This window comes from Pongo abelii, chromosome 18 (genome assembly GCF_028885655.2).
Source record: "Pongo abelii isolate AG06213 chromosome 18, NHGRI_mPonAbe1-v2.0_pri, whole genome shotgun sequence".
In the NCBI taxonomy this organism is placed as follows: domain Eukaryota; kingdom Metazoa; phylum Chordata; class Mammalia; order Primates; family Hominidae; genus Pongo; species Pongo abelii.
Window position 1 is genome coordinate 81,447,749 of NC_072003.2, and position 27,417 is coordinate 81,475,165.

Here is a 27,417-nt window from a genome sequence, read left to right on the forward strand (position 1 = left end):
ATAGGCACTTACCACCATGCCCAGCTAATTTTGTATTTTTAGTAGAGATGGGATGTCACCATGTTGGTCAGGCTGGTCTCGAACTCCTGACCTCAGCTAATCCACCTGCCTCGGCCTCCTAAATTGCTGGGATTACAGATGTAAGCCACTGCATCTGGTCTCTTTCTTATATTTTAAACAATCCCATAGATCAAACAGAACACATTCTTGTGGCCAAATGTTAGCTTTCAACTTCTGCTCTGGTTCCTGCAGAGAGGAGCAGGCAGAGAAGAAATTTTTCTCTTGCTTATGCAGTTGCATCTCTTGACATCATTTCTGTGGGTTACTTTGCTATCAGGGCCTCTGTCTTCTTAGTCAGGCTATCACAGACTCCTTCAAGGAAGGATGAGGGGAAAAAGACGTTCCTCTTGGGCCAAGCTTTTCCCTAGTGGAGCACATAGAGTTTTGAGCCTTCCATGTTCCCTCTCATTAGCCAGTGCGATGTGGGGACTGGGGCTCCCCAGGCAGGATCTGGCCACATGCAAGGGGTCTCCCCTGGCCTGCCCTCCTTGTTTCAGGTCACTTGTGATATTGGGGGGAAAGGGGTGAGGAGCCAAGAACAGCTCACTCAGCCACTTTAGGGTTTATAAAAATCATATAGATAAACTTTATTTCAGACTCAACCATTTCCCAACACCTGAACCCCCTTTTCAGGATCATCCCATTTCATCCACTGGGGTTTTGAATAATCCCAGTGACAGGGAGTTGACCCCCTATTGGTGGAAGTTACTTCATTTTTATACAATGCTAATGGTTGTAAATATCTTCCTTATAATGAACGAAATATTCTTCCCTTGAAGTTAACTCTGCTCTTGGAAGTCACATAATCTAATTAAAGTATTATTTTGCATGATTTCCCTTGAAACATGTGGACTGCATCATATCAGAGTCAAATCTTCTTTGAACTAAATCTTCTCATTCCTTTTACCGTTCCTCCCATGGCCTAGTTTCCAGAACATTCATCATTCTATTTAGCCTCCTCTGAACCATTTCCAGTTTCTTTCTTGACATTCCTCTGAGCTGTTGACTCAGAGTTAATATAACATACCATCTTGGTATGAGCAATACAAACCCAACTGGAACTAAATGAGGTGAAATTAAATCAGAACAAATGCAGGGTTCTTCACCAGATGCTGTTGCTTTGTTTGGTGGGGTCAGTCCCTAAACAGAATTTCCCCTGAATTCTGAACCAATGGAGAAATGAGACAGGGGCTTAAGACATCAGCTTTATTCCTGATAGATGCATTGGAGCACGGGTCTTAGGCATGTGGTAATAACGTTGCTCAGCCAAGGCAAGGTCGAAAAGTCTCAGGCCTCACCCACAGATGGGGCCTGGACTGGGCAGCTGGGCTTAGCACAGGTGTTTATAGGCTGGGAGGTTGTAAGGAAGAGAGGACAGGGTCCACGTGAGGGTCTGGCCTCTTGGATTTTCTCCTCTCCTTCTCAGTCCTGATCATTTCCTCCGAGTTGTCATTTGGTTCTCCTGCTAGAGAGAGAAAAGACCTTTGCACCAGGCAAAATGTTCATGTCCAATTCTTTCTGCCAAACTCACCAATCAGATACTTTGCTCTACCTCCCTGGTGGGAGGAGGGTAGAGGAACCAGAGGGGCCAGGAACGTCACACTGAAAGGTATCCCTCCATATTGCAGACGGCATAGGAAGTGGGGAAGAAATGTTCCCCTGCCACACTAGGTTCAGAAAACCAACACTTCTGGCTGGGCATGGTGGCTCACGCTTGTAATCTCAGCACCTTGGGAGGCCAAGGTGGGCAGATCACCTGAGGTCAGGAGTTCGAGACCAGCCCGGCCAACAGGGCGAAACCAAATCTCTACTAAAAATACAAAAATTAGTGGGGCGTGGTGGTGTGCACCTGTAATCCCGGCTACTCTACTCAGGAGGCTGAGACAGGAAAATCGCTTGAACATGAGAGGCAGAGGTTGCAGTGAGCCGAGATCACACCACTGCACTCCAGCTTGGGTGACAGAGTAAAACTCTGTCCAAAAAAAAAAAAAAAAAAAAAGAAAAGAGAAAAAAGAAAAGAAAATCGACTCTCTGAATAGCGGATGCTGTGTCTAAACTGCAGCTGGTATGAAAATGGTCCAGGGAGGTTTGACTGTGAACTTAAATGGGGTCAGCGCTGGGCTGTTTACCCCCCGTGAGCCCCCCATCCATCGTAAGCTTCCATCTTAAGATATACAGTATCTAAATGAAGATATTAGACTACTCACTAGCTCTGCACTCATGAGAAAGCTGCTTCACCTCTATGAGGTTAATTTTTCTCACATATAAAGTGGAATCATGATTGATATCTCTTCTAAGGATTAAGCAAGATTGTGAATATATATTGCTGCCTGATACATAGTAGCTGCTTCATAAAATATAATGATTTTTACCTATTTTCTATCTTTTCCAGTTCAGTAATCCCCTTGGCAAAGGAGACAAAAGGAATATAGGCGATGAGAGTTCTGCCTTCTGGGCCATTCATCAATGTGCCTCATCAGCCTCATACAATGGTGCCCTGCTCCTTTGTTCTTTTGCATTCTTACTGTTTCTTGGCTAGCAAGCCCTCTTTTTGTAGCAGACTTGCTTTGCAGGTCTCAGCTTAATCCCAGTTTTCACTGACAGATGCTTCTCCAATGTTGAGACTCTTGGCTCTGTGCTGTCTACCTTTGGTTCATGCCCTTTTAAGCTCTGACCTCATTGAGAGCTTCTGCTGGGACCACTCTAGCCTCTTGAGTTTTCTCTCCTGATTCTTCTCAGTCCTGATAATTTACCCTGAGCTGTCTTTTTGGTTCTTCTGTTACAGAGAGTCTTTGGGAGGTGCTGGATTGTGAAGACCTTTGCTCTAGGCAAACTGTTCGCCCGTTGCGTTTCCTCCTGAGTCCCCATCTCTCTATGAGGCAGGGCATTACCTCTTAGGTGGGGAGCGAAGGGTGCTGACTGGGAGCAGGATGTGTGATTGATGTGAGCCGTGGCTGGGGCCGAAGCTGGTTGTTTTCACAGCTCATGTTTTCAGTACCAATTGCCTACTATACACACTTGAGATACAGTGTGGAGCAAAAACAGAATAAGGCCCTGCCTCATGAAACTTAGTTCTAGTGGAGGAAGACATAACGCAACAAACCAATGAATGGATAAGATGATCTCAGTGCCCCAAAACCCTCATGGCCAGGATAGTGGTGTGACTGTGCTATGGAGAACCACCTTGTATCAGAGGCTTCCTATGTGTCAGACACTGTAAGGAGCACTTTCCATGCCTAATTTCATTTAATTCTTACAAACACCTTATAAGATAATTTAAAAAAATATTATGGGCCAGGCACGGTGGCTCACGCCTGTAATCCCAGCACTTTGGGAGGCTGAGGCAGGCAGATCACTTGAGCCCAGGAGTTCAACACTAGACTGAGCAACATGGTGAAACCCCATATCTACCAAAAATACAAAAATTAGCTGGGCATGGTGTTGGGCACCTGTAATCCCAGCTACTCGGGAGGCTGAGGCAGGAGGATCGCTTGAACCTGGGAGTCAGATGTTGCAGTGAGCTGATATGGAAAAAGAAATTATGAAAAGCTTTAAGTGTACACAAGAGGAGCCAATGTACACAGTATACTCAATACCCATATTCTAGAGTGATCATGGTCCAGATATTGATGAAATGGCTTTTATTATTAACCCCACTCAACGATGAAGAAATTGAGGTTTTTCAAGAGTTTACATAACTAAGGCCAAGTGACAAATAAGTAATTGGCAGTGCTGGAATTCAAATGCAGGTCTTTTAGCTCAAGGAGATAATATAAGCAGTGCAGACAGGTAGATGGTAAGTGTGCTCCCCTTGAGGGAAAAGGGCATTGGCTGCCATCTTTTTCAGACCTGCTAAGCTGACCCAAGCACCTTCTGAATTCAGACACAGAATCTTATGGCAAAGCTGACTTTCATTCCTTAAGAAAGAGAACTCCTTACCCCATAGCACCAGAGAACATTAAAGACTGAACAGCCAGGAACTTCCTGATCTCCCTCCATTAGCAGGGGTGGCACTTCTCCAGTGAGCAATCATAAGTGCCCTGTGCTCATGAAGCTTGTCACTGTTTTCCAGATATTCCCAGTCATGCCCGGGGGTTGTTACCTGACTACCTCTAGATTACTACTTCAGAACCTACCTGGTATGTTGTTAAAGAATGAATTTTAGGGAAGAGCTAGAGAAGAAGACAATGACATAGGAGGGTTTTAAAAAAGAACTCTGATTAGCAGTGTGGAAAGGGGATCAGAATCCATTCATTCATTATTTCACCAACACTTATTGAGCAACTCTGCCTGGTACTGGGAATACAGTGGCAAATAGCATGCGTTCATGACATTGAATCAACTTGCAGTATAGAGGAGCAGGTAGGCAAGAAGCCAGGATATTGCAGGACAGTATAATGTGTGAGAGTTCAGAGAAGTGGGCAGAAGTGAGAAGAGGCAAGAGCATGTAGGAGACTGGGGTAGAGGCCATGAGTTGGAAGAGCAAGCAGCCAACTGGAGGGACTTTATGAAGGAAGCCCTGTAGGACTTGCTGTCTCATTGGACCTAGGCAGAGAAGAAAAGGAGAGACCCACTGCACATTGGACTCTCCCTATCATGGCTCTCATCAATGCCCTTTCTGATTCCTCTTTTGACTTCCTGGGTTTCCAGATGGACCATGAGCTCCATGCATGGAGGCACTATGGCCCCAGTGAAAAACATGGTGCCCACAACAATCTCAAGGAATGAATGCATAGACAAGGGAACGTAGAGAATGATTCTGAGGGTCTGAGGGTGATTTTTACAATGAAGAGAAACCATAGGTCTTGCGAGACTGAGGAAGAGGAGCTGACTTTGCGAAAAATATAATACCTTTTGTTTGAGACATGTTGAATTTGACATGCCAAGATTGTATTCAGGTGGTGGTGTCCAAATTAAATTGGAGAAATGAGGCTAAAATCCAAGAAACAGCCCAAGATGGAAGATAAAATTAGGTTAATCTTCCACATAGGTAGGACAAATGAAGCTCTGAAACCTAAAAAGATACCCGAGAGACGAGTGTAGACAGAGATTAGGACAGGGCACCGGGCGGTGGGGTCCACTCATACCTATAGGATAGGAGGTGGAAGGGAGAACTGGGTGGTGTAGGGTTCCAAGGAAAATAGTTACAAACAACATCCAGTATGGAGGAGAGAGTGAATGAGATGAGCCGATAGCTCTGCATTCACTGCCTTGGGGATACTGATTAGAGAGAATTCTTTCAGGAAAGGGTACAGGAAGGAGTCCCAGTGCAAAGGCAGCAAGGAGATGATGTTAGTGAGCAAGTCTGAAAATTTGAGAATTTTGGTGGAAAACAGAAGGAGAAGATGGGGAATTAGCTCCAGGGAACAAGAAGATCAAAAGAAAAAATTTGGTGGAAGAGAGAAATTTGCAGAGTGATTTGGAGATCCAGAAGGAAGGACTTGAAGAAGAGACATTAATAGTACAAAAAGGATTGTGATAACTGATGAACTAGGAGGCTGTTGCTTAAGAGATAAAGAAAAAGTGGACATATAGATGTCTCAGCTTTGTTCTAGTTTGCAAGACTAATATGACATGCAATTGGTTAGAAAGGCAATTTACTTATATAGGAAATCTTCAATTGTTTGTGGTGCCAGTGTTGGTTATAGGGTAGTTGTATAAGATGTGACAATGCACTGCTTGTAGTCAGTGGAATAGTTATGAGAATAAAATGAAATGAGCATGCCAAATGCTTTGTGTTGTGCCTGGCTGCATAGTACACAAACAGTGAATGCTGCTGTAGGAAATCAAAGAAGACAAAGGACAATAAAGTAACCAGAGAACTCATTATGACGAAAATAATCCTGGCTACTTTCTGGGCTGGAACAGGTAGTCCCATGTTGAGCTTATATGTCTCTGTTCAATTACATCTCTCCTGTTTTATGACCCTTTCATATTCTTTATCAGCATTCTCTGTGACTATTTATTTAATATACTCTTCCCTCTCAAGCAGTTGTTCTTTACTGGGAGCAATTTGGCTACCTAGGGGAATATTTGGCAATTCTGGAGATATTTTTGGTTGTCAAAACCTATAGGGTAGGGGGAAGTAACAAGGTGCTACAGGTATTGAGTGTTGAGGCCAGGATGCCACTGAACATTCTATAATGCAAAGGACAGCCCCTACCACAAAAAAATTACCTGACCTCAAATGTCAATAGCTCTGAGGTTGAGACACTTTGTCCTAGGTGAGGGGTCATGTCATTCATGTGGATCATGGTTTCCCCAAGTGCCAGGTACAAAGCAAGTCACATCATGGGTGCCCCATAATAATAAAGGGAATGGAGATTGAACTGCACCTTGAAGAATAGGCCAGGTCTGAATGTATCTCCTGCTTTGAGTACAAGGTATCAGAAGATGCTGTGAGCATTTTGGAAAGAAAGTTCACAAAAGAGATTGCAAACATTCTGTCCCCCAAAGAATGAAAGAGAGGAAACAGCCCTGGGGCTTTATCAGGAGATTGACATTGCCGTAAACAAGAGAGGCTTGGAACAAAAGGTCTGGAACTGCAGGTAACACAAGAACCCAAGACTACAAGCAGTTCATTGTTTTGACAGGTAGACTTCAGCCAACCACTGAAGCAGCAGAGATGGAATTTTTAAATAGACACAAACTAGAGACAGTTCCTTTGGTAAGGCACAAAGGTGAGGCTTCTCAGCCCCATAGTGGGGCTGCATGCATACAGAGAAGGTCTCCACCTTGGGACAGCTTCACGAATCTTGTCGATATCAACTGTCACTGTGTGTCAGAATCACCTTGGGGCTTTTAAAAAATAATGATGCTTGGGCACCCACTCCCAAAGCTCAAGTTTACCTGATCTAAGGCATGTGCCTGGGCATTGGTGTTTCTTTAGAGAGCCTCCATCTCAGGTGAAGCTAATGGATAGCCAGCCCTACTTTACGAATGAACCACAGCTCAAAATCTTGTATAAACGATTTCTGTCTCCAACACCTTATGTACCCAGTTCCACTGGATGTCTCAGGCTTTATATGCTTGAAACTGAGTTCTTGATTTGGGACCCTTCCCTATCTGGCCCTTGCTCAGGGTTCCCCACCTTTGTGAGCTGCACTACCCAGCACTCTGTACAGACCAGAATCCCAAGAGCTCCCCTTCATTCTCATTTCTCTGCCCATCTCCTCCCCTGCCCACCCATATACAATTCGTTCTCAGTGCTGAGGCTATTACTTTCCAAGTGCACCTAGATATGTGCACGGCTCGTCACCTCCCCTGCTTCTGATGTAGTCAAAGCTACCGTCATTTGTTCTAGGGCTACTCCCTGGCCTCTGGGATTCCACTTTTGTCTCTTTAACTTGTTCTCTGCAGAGTAGGTTGAGTGTCCTTTTCTGGCTTACGACCCATCAAAGGCTTTCTGCTGTAGAGAATTCAAACCCAAACTTTTGCCCAAGACCAGAAGGCCCTGTGGAATCTGAGCCCCCAGATCCCGCACCTCTCTCCCCTGCTGGTTAGCTTGAAGCACCAAGCTCTAAAGTCTTTCCATGTACTGTTCTTTTCACCTGGAATGCTTTTTCCTCCACCCTTTACAGGCTGGCTTCTTCTTCACCTTCGTGTCTTAGTCTAAGAGATGACAATTAACTGCTTGTAGTCATGGTTTTTTTTTTTTTAAATGTTGGCACTATTGACATATGGGGCTGGAAAATTTCTTTGTCGTTGGGGCTTTTCCGTACATTATAGGATGTTTAGTCTCTACTCACTGGATAACACAATAATCTGCTCCCCAGTCGTGATAAGAAAAAATGTCTCTAGACAATGCCAAATGCCTCATGAGGACAAAATCCCTGCCAATTGATAACTACTAGCTTAAATATTAACTTCTTGAACAGGTATTCTCTGTTCTCCAGGCTTTAAGTCTCCAGGTGTATTTCTCAATCTTCATATCCTATTTGTTACTTTCATAGAACTTTTCTCACCTTGAAATTGAATATTTATCTAGTAAATATCTGTGTCATAGTCCCACTAGACTATCTTGACTATTTCATTCAATTCTGTAATAACAGCATTGCGTACGGCTCCTGGTATGCAGTAGATGCTTAATAAACTTGTGTTGAGGAAATGCGTGCATGCATGAATGAATGCATGAGCAAACGAAGACTGCTAGGCAGGCAAATGCCTTCCCGCCAGGGTTGGTGAGATTATCTAGCAGCGCAAAAAGAGCATGGACTAAAAAGGAATGAGATAATGCCGCTTGCAGAGACATGGATGAAGCTGGAAGCCATCATCCTCGGCAAACTAACACAGGAACAGAAAACCAAATACCGCATGTTCTCACTCTTAAGTGGGAACTGAACTATGAGAACATATGGACACAGAGAGAGGAACAGCACACATCGGGGCCTATCGGGGTGGGGGTGAGGGTGAGGGGAGGGAAAGTATCAGGACAAATAGCTAATGCATGCAGGGCTTAACACTAGGGTGACGAGTTGATAGGTGAAGCAAACCACCATGCCACACATACAGCTATGTAACAAACCTGTACGTTCTGCCCATGTATCCGGAACTTAAAGTAAAATAAAAAAAGAAAAAAAGAGCATGGACTTTGGAATCAGTTAGTTGCAGCTTCTCAGCCCTGCCAGCTGCTTGGTGTGTGACCTAGGTCCAATAATTAACATATCAGAGCCTCAGATTACCAATCTGTAAAATGGGGATACTACTTTTGAGAGTTTGCTTAACTGAGTAATCTTCCCTGCTCTCTCCCAGACCCCATGGGCTTTGGATGCTTCTTCATGTGCCCTTGGCACCTGGTGCAGGTCTCTATCAAGGGCTCGCCATCACCAAGGATAGGATCACACTGTGCCCTCAGTGCCTTATACAGTGCCCACCACATCACAGGTGCTCAGGAAATAACGTCTGTGTGGTGTATGACCAGGGATCAAGTTGCATCCGAGATTTGATGACAGTCTTGTAGGTAGTTTGCTGAGACTATTCTTATAGGGGTTGGTCCCTGGAAAAATGAGCAATCCCAGGTCCTTCCTTGGTGGGCTGTGGGACTGGGGAGGCTGTGCCCCTCTCTGTTGTTCGGATGGGCATTCTGGGTTGCCAAAAATTGAGAAGCTACGCCTGGATCCTCTTACCTCTTTTTCTGTTTTGGTCTTCTGCCCAGGCCTTTGCAAATAATGAATTTAACAAAGATATTGTCTGACTGTCTCTTAGACCCAGGGAACTGAGTGTGGGCAGCTGTTCCTCCTTGGTCAGAGCAAGCGAACTGTCATGTATCCAAATGTTTCTAGTGAGAGGGTGCTGTGAATGGAATTGTCAGTGAGTTCTAGTTTGCTCATAGCATGAGTCTCCCTCAGGGAGCATTCCTTGAGGTTTTCTACCCGCTCAGAAACTCTCTAGAGAAGGCTAGACCCTGGGCATGCATTTCCCTTGAACTAGCTTTTCCTAGTCCCACTAGGAGAGTAAATGACAAAGCTAGGCCCTGAATCTAGGTCTTGCCCATCTCTCTGTTTTTTTATGCTCAAAACTCACAATCCAGGGAAAAAGCATCCTTTCTCTTAGCTTGGGCAGTGTTGGGCAGTCTACTGAAGATCACATGTAGTAGGAGAGGGGTAGTTCACTTTATTGGTCTCCTGGAACTGCTGTAACAAAGTAGAACAAACTGGGTGCCTTAAAACAACAGAAATTTATTCACTCACATTTCTGGAGGCTGAAAAACCGAAGAGCATGGTACTGGCATTGCTCTTTCTTTCTGCATCATAACATGGTGGAGGGCATCATATGGTAAGAGGGCAAGAGCATGCCAGCTTAGGTCTCTCTTCCTCTTCTTATAAAGCCACCAGCCCCCTCTTGGGGGCTCCATTATGACCTTATCTAGTCCTAATTATCTCCCAAAGGCTCCACCTCTCAATGCTATCAACATATGAATTTGTCGATTAAGTTTACTACACATGAAATTTGGGGAACACATTCCAACTATAGCACTTATTAGCTAAAAGTTGCTAAGAACTTTTTTTCTGGTAGCACAGGCTTTGGCTGCATGGAAAATGCAGAAGTCAACAGAAGCAGCCCACGTACATCAGGGAATTGGTGATCAGAGTCACCTAGACTGCAGGGGAAAAAGCCAAACCAAAAGTCTTACAGGTAGAGAAGATTTGGAAGAGGCGCACATCCCAAGCAAACTACAATTGATACACCCCTGCAGAGTCTACAGAAATGAAAAGAGAAGACTGAAATATCATCATTTTTCATTCTCCCGAGTTTTAATTTTTATTTATTTTTTATTATTAATTAATTTATTTATTTTTAAAGTAGCAGAGATTGAAAACTAAGATAAAAAATACCGACATAACCAATGATAAGTTTAGCAGGATTGGGGAAAGTTCATAGCGCTAGCCATGGACTCTGAGTTCTCCACTAGACTATAAGACCTTGAGGCCAAGAACTGTGTCCATCTTGGTCACCATTGTACCTGTAGCACCCAGCCCAGCATGGGGGGCAGAGAGAAGCTCAGTGAATTGATTAAACTCTTTGGTTGTGGTTGACCTCTAAAGATGTTCTATCAACTCTGAGACTGTGCATAGAGAAGACTTTGTGTGCTGCTGTCCGTGGAAAGAAAGCTTTATCTTGTGTTGCTGCTGGGGAGCTCAAACAACACTGGACATGGATGGTACTGGACTGGTAGAGCATCTCCCTCTTGTATTATGTAAAGAAGTTCTAACATAGAATGCATAACCATAGATAGAAGTTCATTATCAGTTTTATTTAATAAGCAGTTGTTCCTGATAAAGTGATTCAGATATCAGTTAAGGTCATCATGCTCATTAAGTCAAGAGATCATGTGCTGGAGTCCTTACATGATGACCTAAGGCAGGTCTATCCATGCCTTCCACAGCATGTTTACAAATTCCCAAGCTTGTCTTTCTCCAAGTCACTTCTGGCTGTGATTTCTAGTGAAGATGAACTCTCATCTCTCATTCTTTACTCTGCTATCAGCCCAAACATGTAAGAACGCTTTCTCCTTAATCACGTAACCTTAACCCACATATTGAAAAAAAAAAAAAAAGAAAGAAAGAAAGAAAAGCCACGCATATAGATCAGATGAAAGTAATATGAATTTCCAGAAAATTCACGGCTCCTCTGTCATCACAGACATTGTAAATATTAGACTGCCACATTCTTTTTCAAATCTAACTTTTTTTTTTGAGACAGAGTCTCGCTCTGTCACCCAGCTGGAGTAGTGGTATGATCTTGGCTCACTGCAACTTCCGCCTCCCAGGTTCAAGTGATTCTCCTGCTTCAGCCTCCCAAGTAGCTGGGACTACAGGTGTGTGCCACCACAGCTGGCTAATTTTTGCATTTTCAGTAGAGATAGGGTTTCACCATGTTGCCCAGGCTGGCCTCAAACTCCTGACCTCAAGTTATCCACCTGCCTCAGCCTCCCAAAGTGATGGGATTACAGGCGTGAGCCACCAAGCTCAGCCCTGCCCTATTCTTAACATACCACTTAGCCATTTCCACCAACTTGATTTCCTAGCCTCCAGAAATGTTGCTTTCTGTCCCCACTCCCACTTCATCTCTTTGGGATGTCATTTTTTTTCTCTTTCCCCACTAGTGTCTTTAGCAGAAAGGGAAGGGTGCTGTCCAATAGAAATATTTCTATTTTTTTTTTTAAACCTAAGTCAACTCAAGTCACACCTTGGTTCAAAACTTTCTGATGATATCTCTCGTCACATTTTACAATAAAACTCACAGTCTTCCCCATGGCTGAAAGCAGAATTTCTTAACCTCGGCTCTCTTAACATTTGAGGCCAGATGGTTCTTTGTGGTGGGGTCTGTTCTATGCATTTTGGAATGTTTAGCAGCTCCCTGGCCTCACCAGATGTCAGTAGCCCATCCCTGTTTTTACAACCAAAAATGTCTCCAGACATGTCAAATATTCCCTGGGGGGGGGGGGGGGAACGAAAATCACTGACTTAAAGGCCACATGGACTGGCCTTGAACTACTGCTGTAGTTTAGCTCCTTTTATTCTCTTTGCTTGTTCTGCTTTGGTTAAAATGGCCTCTCTGCTCTTTGACTGAGAATTATTTTCCCGTCTGAGAGTCTTTGCACCTGCTCTGCCCTGTGCCTGGTGCACCCTTCCCTGGGATAGCTGTTCGGCTGCTACCCACTCAGAGTTGCTGTCCCTGAACATGGCATCCTGGCACCCAGTCACTATTCTGTTGCAAACACCCATTCCCACCTGACGCCAATACATTTCCTTATCGAATGTCTCCCATCACCCCCTACAAGCTAAGCTCCATGGGATGGGGACTTGGATGGTTTTACATGTTGCCGTGTCCCCATGATGTAGAAGAGTACATGGCACATGCTTAACAAAGAGCTATTGAAAGAATGAGGTAATGAATAGGCAGGAACACACAGGATGGAGTAAGCAGCACATATGTGAGATGATTAAGAAATCAGCCCAAGTAGAATAGAAGGTATGTCCCAAGTTTGGGAAATGTAGGAAACTTCCCTGGAGTGGGCAAATGATAGGAGTTATTGACATCCAGACAGCGTACTGTATCCATTACCCATCAGACAAGTGGGTGTCAGAGCAGGTTCATGAGTTGGGGAGAGATGTGGTAAGAATGGAGCAGAAATGAGACGCCTGCATTCAACTGGAAAACCATGCAATAGAAGCGTGGATCCAACTAGAAAATAACACAATGCTCTGGTGTGAGTGAGGGTGGCAAATTGGTTTCCTCTATGGTTGGTGAGGAGTACTGGGGAGAGTAGATTCTAAGGAGAGGTGATTTGATTGAACAGTGTCCATAGTGGCATGAGAAGGGTCAGCTGGCCCGGTTTGTCATCTCTTTTGTAAAGAACTAGGTCAATGGTGGTAATTAGCAATGAAACAGAAAATAGAAAACTGTAAATCACAGCCATCTTGGATTTTATTCAAGTTTGGCAAGTTGCATCTTGTACCATTATATTTTGGAAGCGGCTGAGTGAGTTTTTGGTCATGTGTTGGCAAGAATGACGTCCTGTCAGCCAGGAAGCATCTTTCCCATGAAAAAAGGGACATTAGTAAGGCTGCCCTACTTAGATAAAGCCTTAGATAATGATAAAAGGGACCTTGGGATAGTGGGGTAAATTAGTTGTATCTCTGGTTAGTTTTCTCTTTTTTGTGTTATGCTAATCTTAAGTAAATTTACTTTTTATGTAGTTGCTTAACGTGTTTTTACAAGTGTTACTTTACTTGTAGCAATTCTTGTGAAATACATGGTTGGAACATTTACAAAAAATTTCTATTAACCAAACCACAGGAAAACATAGGAGAATGAACAAAAGAAGCCAGCCACAAAGAGGACCGATACCTAATTCCATTTATTTAAAACAAAAATCAGGTAAAACGGATCTATGCTGTTATAAGTCAGGATCGTGGTAACCTATGAGGGGTGGGGACAACTGAAAGGAGATACAAGAGAGATCTCTGGTGAGCTGGTGATGTTCCATTTCTTAACCTGGGTGCTGATTAAGTTTCTCTATATTGTATAATACCTAGCAGATTGGTAACCTCAAAAATGCTATTGCCTATTCACAATGATAGATGAAATATACACTAGTCATTGATTCACAGAAGTTGACTATATTCAGAGAGAATGTGTTAGACAGGAAATACAAACAAACAAAAACAACCAACCAACCAAACAAACAGGTGCCTTAGAATCTTATGGACGTAGGGTTCAAATTGCACCTCTGCTTTTTTACTTGGGTGAGGCTGGAAACTTTTTATATTCTTTCTGAAGCTTGGTTTCCTCACCTGTAAGATGGGAAAAAATGTACACTTTTATGGGAGCCAACTGGAAGCTCTAAATAGCCAAAGCTGGAAGAGTTAGAGCAACACAATAAATAAAGTAGTAAGCCATAACCCAAAGTATAAAATCAATATTCATGAGTCCAAACTGATACAAATAAGTGATTGAACAAACTAATAAGCGAGGGAGAAGAGATAAATCTCCAGTGCAGAATTCCAGATAATTTATAGAGCTATTCCACCCTAAAGAAGGAAGAGCATAACTCCCCACTTTCTCTTTTCTTTTTTTTTTTTTTGAGAGAGAGTCCCCCTCTGTCACCAGGCTGGAGTGCAGCGGCACGATCTCACTGCAAGCTCCGCCTCCCAGGTTCAAGCGATTCTCCTGCTTTAGCCTCCTGAATAGCTGGGACTACAGGCGCGCATCAACATGCCTGGCTACTTTTTGTGTTTTTAGTAGAGACGGGGTTTCACCATGTTGGCCAGGATGGTCTCGATCTCCTGACCTCGTGATCCACCCGCTTCGGCCTCCCAAAGGGCTGGGATTACAGGCGTGAGCCACCGCGCCCAGCCTAACTCCCCAGTTTTTAAATGTGGCCTGTGCACAATGGCCTCCTTTCAAAGCGTACAGCTTGGGAAGGGGAAAAAGCAACTGTGTAGTGGAGAAAACTGATGAACACTACTTCATCCAGGTCAACATCTTCCAGGTCAACATCAGCAGCAGTCTTAAGTCACATGGGTGCTATGTACCCTTAATGTGATGTGATGTGATGAAATGGCATTTTACCTCTGTGATCTTCTTCCCCTAAACCTATAATCCCAGTCTAATCAGGAGAAAAGCATCAGACAAATTCAAATAGAGAGGCATTCTACAAAATCCGTGATGAGCACGCCTTCAAACTATCAACTACGTCAACTATGTCAGGTCTGAGAACCTGTCATAGCCCACAGGAGTCTAAGCAGACAGGATCACTAAATGTAACACAATGTCCTGAACAGGATCCTACAGCAGAAAAAGGACATTAGGTAAAAATAACGCAATCTGAATAAAGCATAGAATTCAGTTAATAATAATGTATCAATATTGGGTCATTAATTGTAGAAGATGTAACTACATCATACTAACGTAAGATTGTTGTTGTTAATGTTAATTTTTTTTGGGGGGGACAGGGTCTTGCTCTGTCGCCCAGGCTGGAGTGCAGCAGTGTGAGCATGCTCACTGCAGCCTCAACCTCCTGGGCCCAGGTGATTCTCCCACCTCAGCCTCCTGAGTAGCTGGGGCCAGGGGCGTGTGCCAGCACACCTGGCTAATTTTTAAATTATTTGTAGAGGCAGAGTCTCCCTTTGTTACCCAGTCTCAAACTCCTGGGCTCAAGCGATTCTCCTGCCTCAGCCTCCCAAAGTTCTGGAACTACAGGTGTGAGCTACCACACCCAGCCATAAGATGTTAATAATAGGGAAACTGTATGCAAAGTATTTGGGAACTCTCAGTACTAGCTTTCTGATTTTTTTGTAAATCTAAATTTGCTCTAAAAAATAAAATCTGTTTTTTTAAAAAATGTGCACCTTACCTTAGGTTGCAAGCATAAAGTGAGATAACATATGTAAACATAAGGCTCTCAAACTTTTTGGACTTAGTCCCCTTACATGGGCAAAAGTCATTAGGGCTCACCTACCCCACCCATTCCCACATCAGCTTTGTGTTGGTTCACATGTGCCCTAAGGGTAATGCGAATTTTCATCGTGACCAGGTCTTAGTTGAATGCTGAATTAGAGTCATCTGTATAGTTCAATTTCCTTTGTGAATATAGAATCGAGAAACCTTTCCTAAGTTATGTTCCTATTAAAAAATGAAGGTCACTTAAAAGAAAAAATCTGATTTGTAGGCACTGTGGACAGATGGCGGGGCTCAGGGAGGGTGATGAATGGGTCCAGGGAGGGAGTACCGGGCAAGAACATAAAACTGTGAGAAGGTGATGGGTTGTGCCTGGGCTGTGATACTTCTTCATTTACTCAACTGCTCATTCTGTCATTCGGTAAATATTTACTACAGTCGCTCAGTGGGTGTGGGGTCTGGAAGAGTGAACCAGACAGCCCAAGAGAGTCCGTACCCTGATGGAGATCACCTAGTTTCTTCTCTTTCCTGCCTGTATTATTTTCCAATGAGTGTTCCCTTAAGGAGGAAACTGGAGTTCTCTATAAAAGTACACTATGACTTATATTCCTAGAACTTTCCTATTAATAACATTCACCAATATTGTAATTATTTATCCAATGTGCATCTTCTCTGTAGACCAGGGTTTCTCAGCCTTGGCACTGTTGATATTTGAAGTTGGATGTTGGCTGGCAGATGTTGAGAAGCGTCCCTGGCCTCAATAGTACTCTGTGTTGTGACAACCAAAAATGTGTCCAGACATTGCCAGATATTCCCCAGGGGACAAAATTGTCTGTGGTTGAGAATCACTCTCCTGCATTGGTGGCTCTCAATCCTGGCTGAACTTTGGGATCTCCTGGAGAGATCTCAGAAACTGTTGCCAGTGGATACCGACCCCATCCAGGCCAATTAAATGGGACTCTCTGGGGATGGGACCCGGGCATTGACTTTTTTTTAGATTGTAGTGGGACTGAGGAGTGAGAACCTCTTTCCTAAGCAGTATGTGTCATGAAGCCAGGGAGTATTTGTCTTTCGTGGGTGGGTGTTTCTAGGACCTAACACAATGATATCTGAATGAATGAGTGAACAAAAGAATGAAGGTGAAGACAGGTAGGAAGATGTGTCAGAAGTTAAAAGTGGCACCGGGACAGTACAGGAATGTGTTTTGCAGAGAGCAAACCTAGGTTTCATGGCTGACTCTACCACATTCCCGTTGTGTATCTTTGGGCAAGTATTTAATTTCCCGGGCATTTCAGTTGCTCATCTTAACACAGGAATCACAAGAATATGGGAGAATTCTTCATAAAGGTTATGTTCCAAGAAAAATGCATTTGTTTCCATTAAAAAAATTGACATAAAAATCTAGCTATTTCCCAAGACCTCCTCACCCAACAACTGTTATCCTTTAAGAATGCTAAGGGCAAAGGAGGAGGGAGGTCAAGTATTTGCTCTTCCTGGATTAAGAGTTGAGCTTTTATTTTGACCTCAGGGCAGTCCTAAGTATGCTAGAGTTTTGTTGTATTTATCTAACATTTTATTATACCTTAATCTATTTTATGGGGAACAGGCAATGTCAACATGAGGGTGGCAATCTGATGGATTGCCTAAGTCTTAAACAAAAGGGTGGGGAAAGTCCACTTCCCACTAGTTTCCCACAGGCTTTCAACCAGATAAACAGCTTTGATTCAGATGACCTTTGTAAGTGGGAAACTGTATGTCAGGGGTCTCCAACTCAAAAGGCTATGGGGTCAGGGCAGGCTGCATTACTGAGGGAAGCTGGTGATGGGAATGTGTGTGTGTGTGAGAGCTCTTGATCAGTGAACCTTGTTCCTTTGTGTGCATACCCCATCAGAGGGGAAGCCCCAGAGGTCCTCAGCCTCAGCTGATGGGTCCCTTGTGGGAATGCTGACTCATCTCCTGGTTAATCAAGAGAAACCATTGATCTGGGTTTTCAGGTACAATCTCCCAATTCTGAGTCTTTGTTCAAATTTTTGCAAAATTCATTGTGTGGGACAAATGAAATGCCTATCTGATCACATCCTTTTACTGATACATAGTAGATCTTCAATTTGTGCTTGTCCATTCTACCATAAGAAGTGAGATTCCACTATGAGAAAGGGTCTTGGTGCCTCTGAAGATACCAACCCCATAAGCACTTCCACCTTTAGCTGCTGGTGGTTGAAGACATCATTGGCAAAGGGAGCACTCGGAGGAGCTTTAGGGGCAAGGACCCATAAAGCAGAGCTGTGGTCTTTGGCTGATTCATCACTGTGGCTAGAATAGCGGTGATGACCTTCTGAGAGAACTGAACTGAAAACCTTCTTGGTTCCAGAAACCAGAGGGAGCCAATGAAAGGAGTAGTGTAGTGTCGGTTTTTAAAAAAAAGTTTCCATTTATGGGCCAGGCATGGTGACTCACACCTGTAATCCCAGCACTTTGGGAGACTGAGGCAGGTAGATCACGAGATCAGGAGTTCAAGACCAGCCTGGCCAAGATGGTGAAACTCCATCTCTACTAAAAATACAAAAACGAGCTGGGCATGGTGGCAGGTGCATGTAATCTCAGCTACTTGGGAGGCTGAGGCAGAGAATTGCTTGAACCCAGGAGGCAGAGGTTGCAGTAAGCCAAGGTTGTGCCACTGCACTCAAGCCTGGGTGACAGAGTGAGACTCTGTCAAAAAAAAAAAAAGTTACCATTTATTTAATAAACATCTGGAGAGCAGTGGCTTTGTGCAAGACCTTGTTCCAATTACTTTAATATATCAAATTATTTAATCCTTCTAACAACTCTATGACCCAGGTCCTACTGTCACTCCATTTTAAAGATGGGGAAACTGGGGCACAGAGAGGTTAAGTGACAGCCAAAGTCCCACAGCTGTTAAGTGACAGAGCTGGGATTTGAACCCAGGTCTCCCAGCTCCAGAATCCAGGTTATCATCATTTCTCTTGGCTGCATTTTAATAGGGATGATTTTATCTATAGTAATGAAAAATTATGGCTTTGAAGACTATGTAGAAATATGTAAAACTGGTCTATATAATAGTAATTTAAAAATCACCTGTCGAATTGTATGTGGGCTATAACTGTTAAAGAACGATATGTAGGAAAGAAGACTAGAAGAAAAAGAACATGAACATTATGAGAGTTATGCAATATGGTGAGATGTTGGAGAATACCTTCATTTATTGATCTCAGTATTGACTGTGAGGTTTTATTTCTTGTATGATGTTTTATTAATGACTAAAAAACATTTACAGGTTTGTAAATTCATCCCCCCTCTTCCTTCTCTCTGAATGTAGCTTCCAAAGGACAGTGCTTGTGTTCCAGAGCACATGCATCCCATCACTCAGTCCTGTATTTACAGGGTGGATGCATTTTATTCAAGAGGCCTGGCCTGAAGAACTCCCAAACACGCGTTATTCACAATGTGCCCAGTTTAAGACTTGAACCAACAAATGATGGGGTGTTTCCGTTCACCAGCTAATATGGTGCCCCCATGTGGCAGTAGCATAAATACACTTTGCAACTACATCATACAATTCCTAACGCTCTCAAATTCAAGGTGATTCACATTATTTCCAATTTGCACATAAACTGAGTCTTTGTTAACATTTTTAGAATTAACTGCTATTTCAAATTCACTCCAATCTTGTACAAATGGGTCTCTAGTACTCATTGCTTGTTCCAAGTTGATGGGTTTCCAGGCTGCTAGAGATAGAATGATCCCAAATGACATAGTTTAACACCAACTTCAGCATTTTCTCTGCCCTGTTGAGCACTTAATATGAGTCAGGTGCCCTCAGCACTAGTGACAAAGGACCCTCTCTCAGTTTGTAAGGCACAAATATTCTAGTGCTCTCTTCAATGCTTATTCATCCAACATGTGCTTTTTATTGAGTATCCACTATGGGCTAAGCCTTGTGCTTTGGAGGATTTGAATATTTTATACCCAAGTTGTTTATATCCTAATCTGTGCCTGGCTCCAAACTACCTGTGCTGTGTCTTAGCTGAATGACTTAATCCTTCTGTGCCTCAGTTTCCTCCTCTGTAAATGGGTGATGGTAACATTACTTACCTCCCAGGGTGATTGAGAGGATTCAATGAGTAAATGCATGTGAACTAGCTGGAACTTTGTAAACATGCAATCCATACTTGGTGTGCTTATTTTCAAACACCACTGTTGGGTAACTCTTATGAAACACTTCCAGCTTCTCATGAAAGCCCTGGCTTTGTCGCCGGGTTTCCGGAGTACGCAATTATTTTCCCCTCTCCTCAAGGAGTGATTCCTCAGCCACAGACTTTTTCAAGTCCCTCTGACCCCTGAACTGCCTCAAGACTTCATAGACACCAGGGGCTAGCACAGCCTGATCTCTAACATCATAAGTCAGAAATGACGTCAGGGTTACAGCCATGATACTGGTGACAGCCATTCAGAACACGCTGGGCCAGTGCAAAATCCTGTCTTGCTGACTTCCCATGCTAGCCTAGGAGGAGGTGTTATGATAACCCTACGTTCCATGTGAGGAAGTGGAGGTTCGACATGGTTATATGTGACTTTCCCAAGGCTCGTGAGTGGAAGAGGAGAATCAGGCAGTATGAGTCTTAACCAAGATGCTCAACTGACAGTCAGTAGAGGCAAACTCTACATTTACTAATATTGCGAGTGGAAACGTCTGAAAATTAAAATAAAGACACAGTTTTATTTTTTAAAAAGACCCATGTAGTAATTGTTTGGAATAGGCTCTATTAGGCACTTCACAAATATTAACTGACACAGGTACAATTATTAAGCCCATTTTACAGATAAGGAAGCAGAGGCAGAGAGCAATTAGAAAGGCTCTGTAGGGTAACACAGGCAGGAATAGCAGGGCTACACTTGCACCCATGCGCCTATGCCACACTGCCTCATAGGTAAACACAAGCAGATGGTCTCCCATGATCTTTGGCTTCATTAATTCACTGCCAAATAAAAACAAACTCAGATTTAGTTAGGAGAGACTTTATTCAAAAGGATTATTGCAGTAGAGGGAATGTTCTGATCACGTAATCCGCAAGTGTCTCAAGAAGAGGCAGTAAATGTTTTGCTTTGCTAAAGAGGCATAAACAAGGCTAGAAAGAAGTGGGTGTTGGGGGCTGGGATGATCAGAGTGACACAATCAGACAGTGGTTAACGGCTGATCAGGAAATTCTATAAAGAGGACTTGTCTGCTGGCTCAGGCTGAGGATGGGCCAGGACCTGGGGAAAGGAGAGAATCTACACCAAAGTTAGGTTAACGAACACTTTGCTCCGACTGACCAGTGGAAACAGGCAGTTCAACTAACCACAAAAACAAAGAAAGGGAGTTTGGAGGCTCTGGGTCTGGCCTTGTCATAGGTAAACAAGTGGGGACACCTGTGAGTCTCATCTAAGTCATATGGGGAAGGGAGTTCTTTGCAGTGAGCTGTTTCTCAGAACACAAAAGGGTGGGGACATTTCTTAACCTTTGCAATTTTCCAGGATCACTGGGCTTGCCTAAAGTTCAACACTGTTGTCACCTGTAGGCTCTTCCAAGGAATTTTCCTAAGAGAGTCAGATCCTAGGCTCATGAAGCTGCTCAAAGGCACTACCTTCCAAAATGTGACAAATTATCCTCTACTCAGAGGAAAAGGAGTCAAGATCACAATGTCTCCTTCTTGCTCTCATCCCTTTACCTACCACACTGGCTTCTTTCATTCAGTATAATGTTTTCAATGTTCATGCTGTAGCAAGCATAGAAACTTCTTTCCTTTCTATGGCTTAATAATATCCCACTGTTGGATATACCATATTTTTTATCCATTCATTAGTTGATGGATGTTTGGTTAGTTTCCTTTTTTTGTTGTTATGAATAATGCTGCTATGAACATTTGTATACAGGTTTTTGTGTAAACATATATTTTCATTTCTGTTGGGTACACACCTAGGAGCAGAATTGCTAGGTCGTCTGGCGACATTATGTTTAACCTTTTGAGGACTGTTTTCCAAAGCAGAGATAACTAGTTTTAGTGTCTGCAGTAAGTGAAAAAGATGGAGTTTAGGAAAGACACTAGAACTAACTTGAGAAAGAAGAGGGATTATTATGAGGATGTGGAATTTCTTAAGGCACAGATGGGAAAGAGATCACTTGAGGTTTACCAGAGACTGGAAAGCTATCATAAGCCAAGAAGATGCTCGTCTATGTCTGTGGACAACATCTGAACTCAGACTCTGCTCTTATTTGTAGCTTTGCCTCTTGTTACTCTTCAAGAGGACTTAGCCCATATCTCCATGTGCATGAAGGAAGACAGCCACCCAGTCCCCCACTTGCTATTGAGTTTAATGTCCTCTTGGGTCAGACAGTATTGGACACTGCTTTGGATCTTGCAGCCACAATTCCACATTTCTGAAAGAGAAAAGCTGGTTGACTCTGGTCCAGTCAGCCCCAGACAAGGGGTGGAATTACACAGGACAATTATAACCTTATGGACCCCTGTGGGGAAGGGGAAGCTCTCAGCATCTTGTGTGGAGGCACACAGTGTTGAACACATCAAAGTGTTTGTGGGATGCAAAGCCAAAGGAAGGATTGGAAAGTGCAAAGTTCGTGATTCTCATGTGGATTTGGGGAGCAGATGATGGACTTCGGGTTTGGATACAGGTGACAGTTTGCATGCCTTCATGGTCAGCAGCTCTAAGTGGGTGATGACCCTTTCCCCCCCTCTCTTAGCTCTCTAGAGAGCAGCAGATACCCTGGTTGACTGTTTATGTGCTCCGTAGAGTCAAGGTCATGGTGTTTGTCTCTGCACTGCAGAACAGTTTTCTTGTCTGTGCAGAAGGAACATGCTGGGCATCCTGATATCACACAAGCCTCTAGGGGGAACTGGGGGCTTTAAAATCCACGGCCCCCATATATCTAGCTGTGCCAATAATAAGGCAGAAGCATAAGGTATGGTACATCACAAAATGGGAGAGGCTGTCCACGAAACACTTGGCCTCACCCAGCAGGGTGTGTATAACCAGGCTCTAGATACTTTTAACTCCAACCTGGTTCAAAGTTAGTTATTTTCAGGTTAATTCATATCCTTTCTTACAGACCACAAGAGGATCATCCTGGGGTTAGCTTGCCCAAACCTCCCTTCTCTGCTGACACAGATGAAGGAGAAGGTGGCTGGTCCAGTATGACAGTGACTCATGAACTTGGATTTAGGATCCAATAGAGTCCAGGTTGATCCCTACCATCTGTGTGATCTTGGCATCTCTTGTTTTCAGTTTCCTCATCTGTAAGATAGGAAGGATAATTTCTACTGTAGACATTTGGGGAATAATTTTATAAGACAGACTTGACCACCACTGGTATTTAGGGGATTCCAGGGAGAGCCCACACAGCATTGGTCTGCAGTCTGGTGAACTTGCCAGTGTCCAGAATCTGGCCTCAGCACTGTGGATGCAGAAGCTGGATTTGTCCAGCAACAGGTCCATTTCTTCTGGAACTGGGCTCACAAAATGGTTATACACACATATTATATATTAGTACCAGAATTCTGATGCATTAATTTACACTAAGGCAGGTGTCTATCACATGGTCCAGACACTTGCATGTGTTTCAGTTCGTACCATCTCCTCCTCTGGCCAGCCCCAGGGAGGAAACCACTTACACTCAAGGGCTATCTGCTGGGCACCGACATACATAGAGACATAAGAAGGAAGGAGATGGAGCACACGTTAAATGCAATCAGTGATGGCAACCAGAGGCGTTCATCCCATAATGGTGGTGTCAGAAGGACAGGAGCACGCACACCTTTTGCCATGACTATCATTCTCTCTCTGGCAGTGTTTGCAGATGCCAACCATGCTAGACTGTCTCTCTCTTCCACCCTTTTCTACAATTAGAGGACTGGCCAGTCTCCATTCTAATCAGCATAGCCTTTAAAAAAAGAAATTATGGAAGAAAAATAAGTACTTTCTTGTAGCAAAAATGGTGAACATTACAAGATAAGGTCCACCCTCCATTCTGCCTGTCCTCCTAAGGAAAACTTAGGGATCTCTCCTTCCAAATTCTTTTTTATTTTATTTTATTTTTTTACATTTCCACACCTCGGTATGTATAGCATCAACTCTCCTTCTTTTTTGCATTAAATTGGATTTTATTAATTATTATTATACTACAAATTATTTTATTTCACTTAACAAAGCATCTTGGAGCAATACGCATGTCATTTTCAATAGTTCTATTCCATCTTTAAAACTGCTTTGTCGTATTCCATTTTATGTACCATAATTTAGGTACCCATTCTCCTATTCGTGGACATTTAAGTTAATTCCTTCTTTTGCTCTTATACAGTGTTGTAAAGAACATCATTTATGTGCCTGCAAGTATTTCTCTAGGATAAAGACTGAGACTTTTGGGGTCAAAAGATAAGCGAATTCACACTGGTGGATTTTAGTCCCGCACATGTTTATCAATAGTGTATGTGAACACCTGCCTTCTCTTTGCAGACAGTAGATTTCAGGCCCCTGTTGTTAGCTTGGAAGCGAGATCTCTTTTCTGCCCACTCTCATACTGATCTTTGAGTTGATTCTCTGCAAGTACTCTGATTTTCCTTATTTCCCACTTCTTGGCGGGGATGTCTGACTACCAACAATAGATCCCTGCAGGAGTCCAAGGAAGATCACATGACACAGGCAATGTGAAATCCTTTCTTATTAAAACGAGAGAGACGTTAACTGTTATATGTTTATTATGGTATATGTAGCTCAAAGGGTGATTTAATGTTCATGTTATCTTCAACTTGTGAATTTCAGACATCAACGTTTTGCACTTGTGGGTATAAAACACTTCTTCCTGGGTCCCTAATACCCTCTTGGCTGGGTTGGGTACACTCCCATCTCAAATTCTGAGAAGCTTAAGTCATACTTTGTGTATTACATTAGTCTCTGTTTTTACAGAGCAATGCAATTAGGGCTTTCTATCTGGTTTCTGTTGTAACTTTCTTTTTAGCCTTGACATCTATTCCATGGCTCAGGGCAGACCATGGATAGGGAAAAAGGCCCAGGAGGGTGAGAAGCACAGGCGGCCACGAACTTTTTATAATCCAGCATGAACTGGCCCCCATGGGTAGCCTCTGTTATTGCCCTGTGTCTCCATAAGGCAAAACCGAGTCCAAAGTATGAGTTTGTAATGAATGTTTGACTGAAGGTTTTACAGAGTGAGTGAAGTTACATCAAACACTACACATTATAGATTACTAAAACTACTTCCATTGGATGTCTTGGTTTTCCTTCCCAATTACTTTGGCCACCAGCCACTCCTGGACTACCCTTCCCCCAAGCCTTTCTCTTTCCACCTATGCCCACTCACAACCCCTAATTCTATATTATGTCCCTTTCTTTATATGGGGAAATGTATCTGTCTGGCTTGGCTTCTCCTCCCACCTCCCCACTTAGCACATAAAGAAACTTCCTCAGGAACCCCTCTCTTCAGAGAGCATGGAGAATCGTAAACAACGTAATATGTTTTCCTTGTTAAATATTTTCTCCTGTCACTCTGGTTTGACCCCACTCCCTACTCCCCTGACCCTATGCAGGTGGTGATTGCGGGCTTGGCCACGCTTTGTGCAAGTATCTGGATGAGCTGGGCTTCACGGTATTTGCCGGAGTTTTGAATGAAAATGGCCCAGGAGCTGAGGAATTGCGAAGAACCTGCTCTCCGCGTCTCTCGGTGCTCCAAATGGACATCACGAAGCCAGTGCAGATAAAAGATGCTTACAGCAAGGTTGCAGCAATGCTGCAGGACAGAGGTACTGCTGCCAGCACCCTCGGTGCCTTTACCCTCCTCCCGAATGCCGAGCTCTTGTTCCGGCTTAGGCTGATCATACCCCCCACTCCACTCTGGCCACTGCTTGCCCTGGAGCACACCTGTGCTGAACCCCTACCATGTGTGGGGGCCTCTGTCAACACGAAGACCTTCGGAGTAACTCAGACATGGGCCCATCCACACAGAACTTACAGAAACCTCAATCTCATTCTCTCCAACTTCTCAGTCACTCTCCCATGAATAATTTCCCTAGCCCCAGCTCATTGCTTTTCTGTCTGCAATAGCAACATGCATTAGAGTTCCCAGCTTAGAAAAAAATACCTTCATGGTCACTGTCCTTCTTTACCCATTACCCTTCCTCTTCTCTTTCTTTTATGGCTAAGCTCCATGGAACCCTGTAGCTCTCTGATTCTCTTCCTCCACTTCAGTTTGATGTTGGCTCTCACTCTGCCTCCCTAACTGATCTGGCAAAGCTAATGAGTATTAGCCTGAAGACCCAGTTTTTTTTTGTTTTCAACTTTTATTTTAAATTCTGGGTTACATGTGCAGGATGGGCTGGTTTGTTACATAGGTAAGCATGTGCCATGGTGGCTTGCTGCACAGATCCAGCCATCCTGTAGGTACTGAGCCCAGGATTCATTAGCTATTATTCCTGATGCTCTACCTCCCCTCCCTCCTACAGGCCCGAGTGTGGGTTGTTCCCCACCATGCGTCCATGTGTTCTCACTGTTCAGCCCCCACTTATAAGTAAGAACGTGTGGTGTTTGTTTTTCTGTTCCTGCTTTAGTTTGCCGAGGATAATGGCTTCCAGCTCCATCCATGTCCCTGCAAAGATATGATCTCATTCTTTTTAACGGCTGCATAGTATTCCATGGTGTATATGTACCACATTTTCTTTATCCAGTCTATCATTGATGGGCATTTGGGTTGATTCCATTTCTTTGCTATTGTGACTAGGGCTGCAACGAATCTATGTGTGAATGTATCTTTATAATAGAATGGTTTATGTTCCTTTGGATGTATACCCAGTAATGGGATTGCTGGAAGACCCAATTTTTAACCTCCCTGCAGTATTTAAGTATGTCATTTATACTTTCCTCCTTGGCTTTGGGGTCCCCAGCCCCCATTGCTCTCCTAGCTCTCCAATCTTTCTTTCCACTTCTCCTGGATGAAACTTTGCCTCTGTCTCCCCACAAATACAAATGCTTCTGAGGGTTGCATCTGCAGACTTCCCACTCCATGTGTCCTGGGCCATATTGTTTTCTCCTTATACTGAGAGTTCTCAATCCAACTGCACTTTAGAATCATTTGAAAATTACCCATGCTGGGGTCCAGGATGGGCTATGTAACTTGGCAGACCCAATGCAAAATGAAAACATGGGGCCCCTAGTTTGATTTTGGAAAATTGTTAGGAATGTTAGATGGTGACAGCAGAGACTGAAACCACGTGCAGGACCCTTCTGAAGCACCAGGCCCTGTGTGACTGAACAGATCCCCCAAACCCAATTAAATCAGTCCCTAGGATGGGATCCCAGGTATCATTAGTTTTTAAAGCTCCCAATGTGATGCTAATGTTAGCGCAGGGCCAAGAAACACTGGTTTATGCCAATAACTCCCACATCTATTAATATATTACCAACCTAATCCTTCTTCTCCACATATACAAAGTTATCTATCAGACATCTTCCCTTATACTCCAGAGGCTTCAACTTCAACATGTCAAACGTTGTTTTTTTTTTTTTTTTTCCCCTGCTGCCATTCTGCAAATTGGTTTGCTCTCCTGCATCCCGCAGCTCAGACACTGGCACTACCACCTAACCAGTCATTCAAGCCAGCAACCTGCGGGTCACTGAGACCCTCAGCTTCTCCTCAATGCCTACTGACCCAAGTCCTGTCAATTCCACCTCCTGGATAGTTACCTTCCAGCCCCTTCCTACCATTGCATAGCGCTATGACTTAGCATAGACCCTCACCTTCTTCCACCTCGGCTATCCCAATGCCCTCCTTGCAACCCATCTTTCCTTCCCTATTACCTTCCAGAGACTAATCTTCACAGCATTCGCATTTTACAGTGCCATCCATCTCCTAAAAACTTTTAGACATAC

At 43.6% G+C, this 27,417-nt stretch overlaps 1 protein-coding gene across 1 annotated transcript in view; it reads left to right on the forward strand.

Annotated features, from left to right (window-relative positions):
- Window positions 1-27,417, forward strand: part of HSD17B2 (hydroxysteroid 17-beta dehydrogenase 2) — a 63,394-nt gene that overhangs the window by 7,526 nt on the left and 28,451 nt on the right. Inside the window, exon 2 of the mRNA XM_002826689.3 lies at window positions 25,083-25,295. Within this exon, the coding sequence (XP_002826735.2) occupies window positions 25,083-25,295 (213 nt within the window). The remainder of the gene's footprint in view (window positions 1-25,082; window positions 25,296-27,417) is intronic.